The following is a 12500-nucleotide window of genomic DNA, read 5'->3' as shown; positions in this document are numbered from 1 at the left end:
GTTCATTTAATACTTATATGTGTCTGTCTACTCAGATTTATCCTCATCAGTCTAAATAAAATCCCAGACCTAGAGATCACAGACAATATTGCTGTTTAGAATCAGTATCATGCTATTAGCTCATTCGTTTTCCGTTTTTTTTTTGTTTTTGTTTTGTGTTTTGTTTTGGAGAATTCAATAGAGCTCTCCGTAAATCCTTTATTATGTACACAAAATCCAAGAGCTATATTTCACACGTAACATTATTTGAACGCTGCTTCTATAGTTTTCGTGACTGGCCTTTAGATGAAGCTTCTGATTCACATTAGCAACATGAAAATAAAATATATAATTGTCGTTTTTCGTAATCACTTGAAGAGATTACAAAGAGACACTTTATAGTAATAAAACAGAAATATATTATACAATATCATTATGTGTGGCTCTTCAATATTTGCCATAATAGCAATAATAAATTTATTGTAGCGCTGTCCCAAACGGTGGAATGAAATTGAAGATTGCATAGAGATTACAGAGAGTGAATTATTGGAAAATTCATCATAGTTTAGCATAAAAAGCAATTAAGATTTCCATGACCTGAAGTATCTGTTGTTATGACACTTCTAAAAGTGCTTTTCACTTAGGTAAAGTTTATACAATTAAATAATTAAATTATATAATTTCAGACAATCGTATATAATTTGAGACTTCTATGTATAATACATCTGTTATGGATATAATCTAATGATAGTTATAAAATTTAGGAAATAGCTATAAAGTTGAAATCACAGTCATACAGTTTAAGATATGCTTGTATAATCTGAGACATCGCATACATACTTTAAAACATATATGCCATATACAATATCACCTCTCTATATATAAACGGCAAAATGACTGTCTGTGTGTGTGTCCTTTATATAAATCTACAATTTTTCAGTTAGAGGGCTTGCACTTTCTATGGTTATTTAATGTGATTGATCGGAGATTTGGACAGTACTTGTGTGTATGTGCGCACGCATGCAGCTGTATATGCATGCACTAGCACTATGACCCGGCGTTGCCGGGTCGTAGTGCTAGTATATACTAAAGATATTTAGTATATACTCTGATCTGATATTTATTTTTTTGCTTCAGTCTTTAGATTGCGGCCATGGTCGTGTACGGCTTTGAATTTTTAGTCGAATTAATCGGTCCCAGTATTTATTTTTTGTTAAGTGTGGTACTTATACTACCGGTCTCTTTTCCCGAACCACTGCCTTACGGAGATGTAATCACACCATCACCTGTTGTGAGACGGTGGTGGAGGACAAGCTGACACATAAAAGCACATGCACACACACGCATACGCACGCGCACACACACAAACACACACACACATATATACGACGGACTTCTTTTAGAATCCATCTATGAAATCAGCTAACAGTGCTTTGGTCGGCCAGAGGCTATAGCAGTAGACAGTTGCCCAAGGTTCTACATAGTGGGACTGAACCTGGAACTATGTGGTTGGGAAGCTCGCCCGCACAACCACACCTTCGCTTATTAAGTTATTATAATTATATTTGTTAGACAGAGTTACTTGCTTTAAGACTAAACTACATAATTTAAGACTGGATAATATAACTTAAAATTATAAGATTGAAGACATATTCATATAATTTACGAAACGGTTCTAAAATATATGGTATGTTTATATAAGCGATAATATGGCTCTGTATTTTAAGAAATGTTTATGTATTCTATGACTTAATTATGTGAATCAATTCTATGAAACGTAAGACATTTATGAAATGTAAGTGTGCAAATTAAAACAAAAACATGTATTTTAATAAGAGACAAATTTTGAGAGAATATGGCTGCATATGTTGTTTCGCATCAAATATTCTCGGTAAAGAAGACAACGATAAATACAATGCAAATGCGTTTATACTTATGCCCTGCTGTAACTGTGTCCTTTGTACTGCTGGTACCACGTTTTATCCTGCAGTATCTCACTCCATCCTCGATAAGCGGGTGTTTTATAATATTCTCATATGCTTCTTTTAATATAACGTTATCTGGTTGATGCCTCTACGAAAATTCAAAGGTTTCTTTGAAGCAGCGCTCAGATTTCCCCTAAGTGGTAAATTACTACTTTACAACAGATAAAATAGTTTAGCAATATGCTCTTTAGATTCTCTGTATTTAGTAAAATCAGGTTGGGCTTGAGCTGATCATAGGTCTACTTGACTTAGCGCTAGTCAATAACTACAACAAAGACTTCAGCAGAAAAAAAACAAAACATCACCAACAGCGGTAATTATTCGTATTTCAGGTAGTTTATGAATGATCTTCAGTATAGAGCCAGCAAAGGTATGCGTTCTTTTATCTATTGAAAGAAAGTGTAGATGTAGTATTCTATGTCCTTGATCGTCGTTCGTTCGTACAAGAGTCCCAATTATTCCTGTATGAGATATTTTGTTATTGTGTCTTTATTTCAACGCCCTTTGTTTCTTGTTGAACATTTAGAAACACTGTCCTGAATGTTGTATTTCTCGGCCAAGCAAAGAAGACATTTTTCTTAAAGTACATCACAGCTTCAGCCGGATGCAGCTTATATGGTTGTTGACAGTGTCCTCTCAACCCCCAGATGTACTAGGATAGTGAAATCGAATTATTCTAGTTTATAAAAACGATGTTCATTGTTGATTACGCCCACGTCATTGCTATTCAGTTGACCAATAATGAAGGCCATTTCAGCGGTAACTTTCATATTATGTTCGGAAAATACTAAAGTCTAATTTGTTGGCCCGATATACGTACATTTGATGCGGTTTTGGGGATAGCATGAGTTGTTAGTAAGCTAGTGACATTCTGTGATTCTGTCTATTAAAAGGCCAAAACAATATTTTGTGATCTAATCTATTGCACCCGGCTGTTTAAGTCAGATATTTTACTTTTACATCTAATTAATAAAGTGGTGTTCTTGTTCAATGAATGTTTATGACATTTTTATTGAACTTCTCATGGTACATATACACACAGAAATATATTGTCTGCGTGCGGGCGTGTGTGTTTGTGTATGCGTGTGTGTGCGTGTGTGTGTGTGTATGTGTGTGTGTTTGCGTGCGAGCGTGTGTGTGTGTAATCGGTCTTCCTCTCTCTATTCTTTCAGTTCAAATCCTGCCGAAGTCAACGTTACTTTTTCAAGCTCTAGAGATCGATAAATGAAGTACCAGTTACGTACTGATGTCATGTCATTCACCAACTGTTTCTTTCTGTCGGTCTGTCTTTATCTTCTGGAAGAAATTAAAAGAGATCAGACCAGGAGAAGGATGTGCACTACCAGGTCTTCAAAATACTCAGGTTTCGCTGTATATCTTGATGGCGTCTCTACAACTCCTTCGGTGATTTCAGACTTCGAGGCAGTAAGGGATAGCGTAAAACAGATAATAATTACATAAAATCAACGATAAGTTTGATTTATTCGATTTGTATATGTGAAATCTTTACAATTTGCACAAACCATAACTTTTACCAATATTAATATTATAGCATTTCTTAAGAAGTGGGGAAAAAAGCTATTTATGTATTCACAAGTATTTTTAATGGAGCGGAAAGTTCAGATTTGGTGAAATTATATATTCTTGCACAAGAAAATTCAACTATCTCTACTAGATGAAGAATTACAGGGAGAGAAAATTTACTGGGTTTCAATGCATGGAAAAAGAAAGAAAGAAATAAAAGGTAATTTTTTAATAATTTCAGTAAAAAAATACAAAGAATACAAAGCAGAGAAAGCACATTTCTTTAATTCCACATTAAATCTCAGCACAGAAAGTTTATCCAATGGGAAAGCAAAATATGAATAGGGGCTGCGATCAACGGAATCCTAAATTGCATCAAAGAAAATTTTAGCAATCGTATATCTAACCTTTAATAACGCAGAGGAAAATATATGTAACTCACATCATCATCATTATGACCACCATCATCGTCATCGTCGTCGTCATCTTAGTCATCTTCGTTATCATGATCATCATGATGATCATCTTCATCATGATCATCATGATCATCATCATCAACATCATCATCATCAAGCCCTGCAAATGACTGTCTCATGTCCTAGGGCTCATGGGGCCTATTGCCCGGTTTTCATAGGGGTACAAGTGACCGAGCCGAGTGCCACAGGTTCTCCTCTGAATGGCGCAGGTTCACTCATTCACAGCTGAACAGACGTGATCAGTGTGAAATAAAGTGTCTTCTTACTCAGGAATAATACACATCCTCCTGTCTGGGAATCGAAACCATGGTCTTGCCATCGTTAGTGTAACATTCTGATCATTAGGACATGCACTTTCGATTATTTAAGTTACCGCAAGTTTTAACTGGACACACACTAGAGATGCTTAAACGACCGTCCAAACTATATAAAGCAACCCATTTCAAACAATCCAATACAAAAAAAAAAGAGAATAATTTTCCTTTAATCTTTCTCATTATTTAAATGTTACCAGAACTCTAATAGAAATGCTTCTAAGATGTCAATGTAGAAATAGATTCAATGAAAACTCGAAACTACTTCTTTGAAAACGCCAACTCAATTTACGAAGTTTTGCTCTCTACTTGAGATGTTAACTTTTAAATCTGTCTATTTCGAACAAAATCGAACTAATTTAAAATATTTTAAGAGACCACAATCTCGGTTCCACACCCAGCCTCTTTCAATATTGACCATTTCGTTGATTGTATCTTTCCATTATTTCACGATGCCAATAACAAATGCAAAAATAAATTTATTTTCAATTTAGCTTTGCACTCAGTATCTCATCTAAATTTAAAAATAAATAAATCACCTTAAAGGCATATTATTATTATTATTATTATTATTATTATTATTATTATTATTATTATTATTATTATCATCATCATCATCATCATCATCATCATCATCATCATCATCACCATCATTATTATTATCATTATTATTATTATCATCATCATCATCATCATCATCATCATCATCATCATATTATTATATTATTATTATTATTATTATTATTATTATTATTATCATTATTATTCAGTAGTTTTATTTTTATATCGTGCTTTCACTTCACTACTGACCGCAGCTATGTGTGCCTTAGGTATGTGCTGTGATTTGTTGTGATGCTCTGATGGTTATTGTATGGAAAGTGTTCTGCGTAGGATGTGTGCAGTGCCTAGTAGTGCAATTTTCTGTATGTTATATGTGTTTGTAAGTCCGGGTGTTTTTGTTATGTATTTGTCTGAATATTTTTTTATCATGCCTAAAGCACCTACTATGATTGGAATTGTTTCTGTTTTTAGATTCCACATTCTGGTTACCTCTATTTCCAGGTCTTTGTATTTTGAAAGTTTCTCCATTTCTTTTAGAGATACGTTGTCATCTGCTGGTATTGATACATCAATTAGAAAGCATTTTTTTTTCTTCATGATCTCTGACAACTATATCTGGTCTGTTGGCCTTAATTTCTCTATCTGTGTGTATCGGCATATCCCAGAGTACGGTTGCTTTCTCGTTTTCTGTGACCTTTTCTGGTGTGTGCCTATACCATCTTTTTTCTGTTGTTATTCCATAATGTTGGCATAGCTTCCAGTGTATGTAGGTTCCAACTCTGTCATGTCTGTGAATACATTCTTTCTTAGCCAGGACTGGGCAGCCAGAGATAATATGATTTATTGTTTCTTGTCCATCTCCACATATTCTGCAGTTACTTGTTATATTTCTTTTCATTACATGTTTTTGATAATTTCTGGTGGGGATGCTTTGGTCTTGTGCTGCAATTAAAAATCCCTCTGTTTCTGCTTTGAGTCCTGAGCTTCTCAACCATTGCTGGGATTTTACTTTGTCTATTTCTTTTGCGTTTAGTTTAGTCCAGTATTTACCATGAAGGGGCTTTTCTTGCCATCGTTTTATCATGGTTCGTTGCTGTTCTATTTTTAGTTTGGATTTCATTTGTTTTATAGCTTTTGTTGTTTCTTCATCTTCTTCTTCTTCATATTTATTAAGTGGTATGATTTCTGGTTTGTATTTGTCAGCTTCCTTAAATACTGAGAACAGTTTTTTGTTTTGCTCGTGTTTTGCCGCTATTTGTATCAGTTTTCCTTCCTTCTGTTTGCCAATTATTCATAGAGTGCCCTATGAATTTTATAATTGTTAGTGCTACTTTGTTAATGGCTAGTGTTTCGGGGATCCATGTGTGGGGGATGCTATCAAACGCCTTTTTGTTGTCGATCCAGGCCATACTGAGGCCTTTCTTCTTTCTGTGGCTGTCCTCAGTTATGGCTTTATTAATCATTAGTTGATCTTTACAGCCATATGAGCCTTTGCGGCATCCTTTCTGCTCTTCTGGAAACAGGTTGTTTTCGTCCAGGTGCTTGTTCAACCTTTGTGATATCACTGCCGTAAATGCCTTGTACATTGTAGGGAGACAGGTTATTGGTCTGTAGTTTTCTGGTTTTGCTGTCTCATTTGATTTGGGAATTAAGATGGTTTTCCCCTTCGTGAGCCATTCAGGCATTGTCTCTGGCTCAGCTAGTATGTTGTTAAAGTTTTCAGCCAGTTTTTTGTGCATTCCTGTTAGATATTTCAACCAGAAGTTGGGGATTTTGTCATGCCCAGGTGCCTTCCAGTTGCTTAGTCTTTGCAGTGCCTGGGTGACCTCTTCAGTTGTTATGGGGGTCCAAAGTTGTTCAGATGCTGAGTTTGTTGTTTTAATAGTCCTTTTTTTTGGTTTTTTCGTTCGCCGACCATATTTCTCTCCAGAATTCTTCCACTTATTCTGCCGTTGGTGCTGCAGTGATTTCTATTTTATTTTTGCCAAGTTCTTGGTAGAACTTTTGGGGTTGGAGTTGAACTTTTTGTTTTGCTCAAAGAAGCGCTGGCGTTTCTCGTACCGGCGGATCCTTTGTGCTTTGGCAAGGATATCTTGCTTCAGCTTTTCTTTTATCTCAGGTAAATATTTTTCTGTGATGTTATATTTGCGGAGTATTTTTGTTTTCTTTTTGTTGCTCAGTAGCGTTGATTGTCTACTGATTTCATTAGGAACCGACAGATCTTTTCTCATTTTTTGTATTTTGTTTTGGATGTTATTTATCCACAGGGTTTGTTTGGGTGGTGGTACTCCTGTTTGGATGGGTTTGAGTGAGTATCTAGCTTCTTTTGTGGCTGCAGTGGCTGCTGCGTATATTAAGTCATTTAGCTCAGTGATATCGCTTTTTGTTTCAGTTGCTATTAGTTCCGTGACGGCTAGGTTTATGCTGTTTATAATTGGTATTGTTGTTTTGTCTATTTTGATTTTTGGAAGGTATGGTCGGTGGTCCATTTTGAGCTCTGTGGTTTTCAGTTCTTTGATTATTCTACTTTTTATATTATCATAATCATTAGGCTCCCCTTCGTTGTTTCCAGGTTTTAGATTTGTGTCGCTTTCTTTCTTATTTATATGTTTGTGTGTCGTGTTTTGGCTTGCTGTTTATCGTGTATTATTATGCATCCTTACGGTCTGGGTTTGTTGTTTTTTGTTTACATCGTGTTTGTTGGGAATGTTACGTTTGTCTTCGTATTTTACTGTTTCAGTGTTTATATTATTGGGCATTGTTGTGTGGCTTCTATCTACATTTTCCTGGTGTATTTTTTCTTTTAGATGTTCTATTTCTATTTCTGATATTTTTTTGCGTTGAGAATGTATCTTCGTACGTTAGCTAGTTTATTAGGGTTCATTGCTGTATCCAAGTCTATATTTATGTTATTTTCCTTCCATATTTTATATGTATGTGTTGTTGTGTTTTCATTTTTTGGGTAGAGCACTGCTGTGAAGTATGCGTGTAGGATAGAAATGTATTCCTCTCGTGTCCATTTATGTCTTTTGGGTTTTATTTGCGGGACATGAGGGACAACGTGCGGCCCATTATTTTGACGGTCGTCATTTTAGTAAGGTACCGGTCCGTTCATTTCTGTTGTCACATTGTTTTGCACGTGTAGATTTTCGTACATTTTCTGTTGTAAGTTTAAAGTACGTACTTCCCGATTGTTATTCTTGGGTTGAATAATATCGGTGGTATTTAATTTCTTCGTAGTTTTTTTGTACATGGTGTTTGGGGTCGGGGATGATCTGGTGTTGATGGATCGTAATGTACCACTCATGTTTACATGTGTTGTGTTAACGGTGGAGATGATATCGTGTTAAAATACATCATTTCGTTTCGAAAATAGTAATAAATTTCAATGAGTATTACTTACTCGGATATAGTCCAATCCTTTGTTAGTAAATTTTTGGCTCCATACAATGTCTTTGTTTTCGATGTTTGTGGATAGACTTCGGAGCTCTGTTTTATCGTTCTTACATCTAAAACGTCACCCGGTGTTCTCTTATTATTATTATTATTATTATTATTATTATATTATTATTATTATTATTATTATTATTATTATTATTATGTCATTGTTGTTATTGTTCGCGTTGTTATTAAAATAAAATTAGTCATTACTGATTTCGCTATCGGAAGCTGTTGCGAAATCATTGTTATGATGATGGTCATGACGATGACGATGTTGGAAAAGAGGATAAGAAAGAGAATGAAGAAAACGATGGTGATGATGATGATGATGATGGTTACCATCATCATCAACATCATCATCATCATCAGTAGATTATTCTTATTACAAATATCTTTGCTTCTCTTTGTATATGTACAAACACATTTAGATGAATTTGTGCGTGTGTGTATGTGTATGTGGGTATATATATATATGTATGTATGTATATATATTATATATATATATATATATATATATAATATATATATGCATATATATATGTATGTATGTATGTGTGTGTATATATATATTTACACACGAACACACAGACACACACACATGCATATATATGTAAGTGCACATGCTTACACTTATACTCACCACCTCTTATATTGCTTCTAACATATTTCCTGAAATAGCTCTCTCCTGCTTGCTCTATAGTTTATATTGATGAAACATTGTCATTGTTATGCTTGTTACTACTGCTGCTGATGCTGTTGTTGTTTTGGTATGCACAGAAGTATTGTCAAACCACTTCGAGTGTTTTGAATGTTTGCCAAATTTATGAATGTAAACTTTCATTTACGGATTATTTTCAAACATGGAACTTCCAAGTGTATAGCTGATTACCCCTTTATCTAGACTAGTCGAAAATATCTATTTGTAAAGGAAGGTTATATATTTATTTCATGTCATTGCGTTTATTTTAACATATCTTTACTCCTAGAAGGTTGGACAACGATACTCACCATATAATAACAATAATTATAGTGAAAAAGTGTAAAAGGAAAAGAAACAGAAGAAACAAAGGAATAGAGTGACCCGTATATATTTTCAAATATTTAAAAGAGTGATCTTTAACAAAACAAATCCAGTTTTTACACAACGGAACGAAAAATTACATAAATCACAAAGTTACCAACTTTTTGGCTAGTTTAGTTATCCAAAAAAATGATTTAGATAATGTCAGTCACAGCATGGAGGGAATTTCGCAAAAGATTGTGATTTATTGTATGCTGAATGCACCTCTAAGTCCTTTACAAAATTTTCACTACCCATATAAAAATTATATTGGTTTCAAAATTTGATCTTGGCCAACATCTTCGATGAAAGGATTAAGTCGATTACATCAACCCCGTTAATGAACTGGCATTTACCTTATGAACTCTAGAAAAGAAGAAATCTAAGTCAACCTCGGTGGAATATGATCTCAGAGCGTAATGACAGACGAAGTGCTACAAAGCATTTTGTCCGGCGTGCTGAGTATTCCGCCAGCTCACCACCTTTATATAACGCCATATTAAAACTGGGAAGGTGATGTACGATGTGTGGTGCGAATAATTAAAATCTAAATGTTAGCTTTTCACACACGTGAGGGTATATAACTATTATTTTCATTATGGCTTCTGCAGTTTGAATGCAATGCATGTAAATTATGTCAGTCGTTAGTGTTCTAGCTGATAGCTTTCAGGTGATAAGCATTTATTTGGTCTCTTTTCTTGGCAGAAAGATCGTTCTATATATGCATTCTATGCATTGTCAACACTTTTCGTATTTTTCTGTCAAGATTACGTATTTAAATTATTGACCAGTTAATGATATTGAAACTGTAAGTCACGACTGGTATGGCTAAACTATTGATCGCTTCGATCTTATTATTATTATTATTATTATTATTATTATTATTATTATTATTATTATTATTATTATTATTATTATTATTATCAAGGTGTTGAGCTTCTTTAACGTTCTAAGAAAAAAATCCACCGAGGTCGACTTTGCCTTTTGTATTTTGTGGGTGGATGAGATAAGCACCAGTTGGTCACTGTTTCGATTTAAATAAGTATGTCCAGCCCCAAAATTTCGTTGATTGTACCATAGTGGAAAGAATTATCACAAACTGTGTCTAACACTGTTTTTACTGCTTAGTTTGCTTTTGTTTCTATCACTAAATTTATTTTATCGTTTTTATATTATTCTATTTTCCTTGGTATTTTTTTTTTACTTTGATAAAACTTATTTGCCGATAAATATTACTCTATAAAAAAAGGAATCCGTATTTACCGATACAAGTTCAATAATTCCAATGGTATTTTGAAGAAATCAATGGAATTATATTGCATTGATTATATTTTGGTTATTTAAAATAATTCTTCGGACATAATTATTAGGTATTTCGAAATAATTTCAATTTTACTGTCAGAAAATAGTTTACTTTATATGTTTTGTCCAATAATTCAACGTAACAATACCCACTCTCTCCCCTCCAACCCCAGAGAAATCGAAAGTTGTTCCTGTATCCTATATTGTACATAGTGTCCTATACGCATACAAATAGTTTTGCAGATTCAGTAAGATATGATTCGCTAACAAGGTCTTAATAAACGGAAACAAGTCGTTGCTTTCATTGATTACATTTAAAATCTAGATCTAATCAGAATACTTAATATTCCGTATTAGGCATGCGAAACCATTTTCGAGAAACAGACTGCATGAGACATAGCTCATCATCAAAGGAACTGCTTAAAAGTTTCGAAGTAATTTTCTTATTTGGTGTAACATTCAAATATGTCCACGACCCGCATTGCTCATGACCACTATACATTTTCAGAAGCACATTCAGGGGTATCACTCTTGCTTCATCTCTTTAAATATCAAATAACTCTAAAGGGGATTTTTAAAACTCTTGATGCATTAAATGCCAAACAGGTAATGCGGTTGGTAGTCACTGAATCGTGGCGCGATAAATAGAGCCAGTAATAAGATAAAAAATACATGCGCGAACACACACACATACATATATATTGTAATCATGAATATGTTTACATATATACATGTATATATGTGTAATGTATTTATATAAAGTAGTAGTAGTAGTAGTAGTAGTAGTAGTAGTAGTAGTAGTAATAGTAGTAGTAGTAGTAGTAGTTGCAGCGGCAGCAGCAGCAGTAGTAGTAATAGTAGTAGTAGTAGTAAGTATAACAGCTACAGCAGCAGCAGCAGCAGAAGAAGAAGAAGAAGAAGAAGAAGAAGAAGAAGAAGAAGAAGAAGAAGAAGAAGAAGAAGAAGAAGAAGAAGAAGAAGAAGAAGAAGAAGAAGAAGAAGAAGAAGAATTATCGTCTATTTTTATAGTGGAACACTCTCCGTGGAGAATATTGTCTTTGATGCACAGAGAATGTTTCTGATTTAAGCGAACGAGACACTCGTTTGTTCTGTGATACACCAATTTTTGAAGAATTTTATTCCTTTCAGCCGCCGTTAATCCAAGATCAAATCAGTAAGCTACATTTCTATGTTAACTTTTGTCAGACAGTGTTTAAAGAAGAAATAAGCCATTAGATTCTAACCGGAGTAGTTGAGTTTATTCTTGAAGACGTATTTGTTTTGTCAACCATAGCAATGATTGTTCAAACATAGTGTAGAAAAATGTGAAGCTAATTTTGTGATGCTTTCTTGTTTCCTGTTAAAAACCAGAGAGATTTATATTAAAAAATAATAATAAATATATATATAACATAACATACAACGTAATATCTCTATTATCTTTTTTCCATGCTTGTTAAAGAATATTTCTTGTTAAATTGGCTTCCTATTGTTATCTGGTGCAATTTCCTGAAGATAATTCAACACTGATATATCTGTAAACATTCATCTAATGTCTGCATGTTTAATGGAATCGCATCGAAGAATGTGGCAGTCGCTATTTCCAGTTCAGAATATTAGTTATTGTAGTTGAAAGAGAATGAAAAATAGATATTAAAAAAAAAACAAAAACAAAGGAAGTGACATTTACGAAATATAGACGAAAGCTTTCGGCCATTTACAGTAAAGAAACTCAAAGAATCTTGTAATCGATGTTCAAACGATGCCAAAAACAGATTTTATTTTGTTTATTTATTTACTAACGTCTTTGAAATTTATATCACTGAAAATTTATATTTCTGTAAAAATTACAATAAAC

General features: G+C 33.8%; 1 protein-coding gene across 1 annotated transcript in view; it reads left to right on the top strand.

Moving 5' to 3' along the window:
* The window catches only part of LOC115221009 (GATA zinc finger domain-containing protein 14-like), a gene marked incomplete at both ends in the record, with an annotated part of 273917 nt that overhangs the window by 257415 nt on the left and 4002 nt on the right, over nucleotides 1-12500 (top strand). Inside the window, 1 exon segment of the mRNA XM_029791226.1 lies at nucleotides 12255-12261. Within this exon segment, the coding sequence (XP_029647086.1) occupies nucleotides 12255-12261 (7 nt within the window).

Source organism: Octopus sinensis, linkage group LG17 (genome assembly GCF_006345805.1).
Source record: "Octopus sinensis linkage group LG17, ASM634580v1, whole genome shotgun sequence".
Taxonomy (NCBI): Eukaryota; Metazoa; Mollusca; class Cephalopoda; order Octopoda; family Octopodidae; genus Octopus; species Octopus sinensis.
Note: the sequence above shows the minus strand (reverse complement) of the source record. Positions and strands in the feature narration are given on the sequence as shown.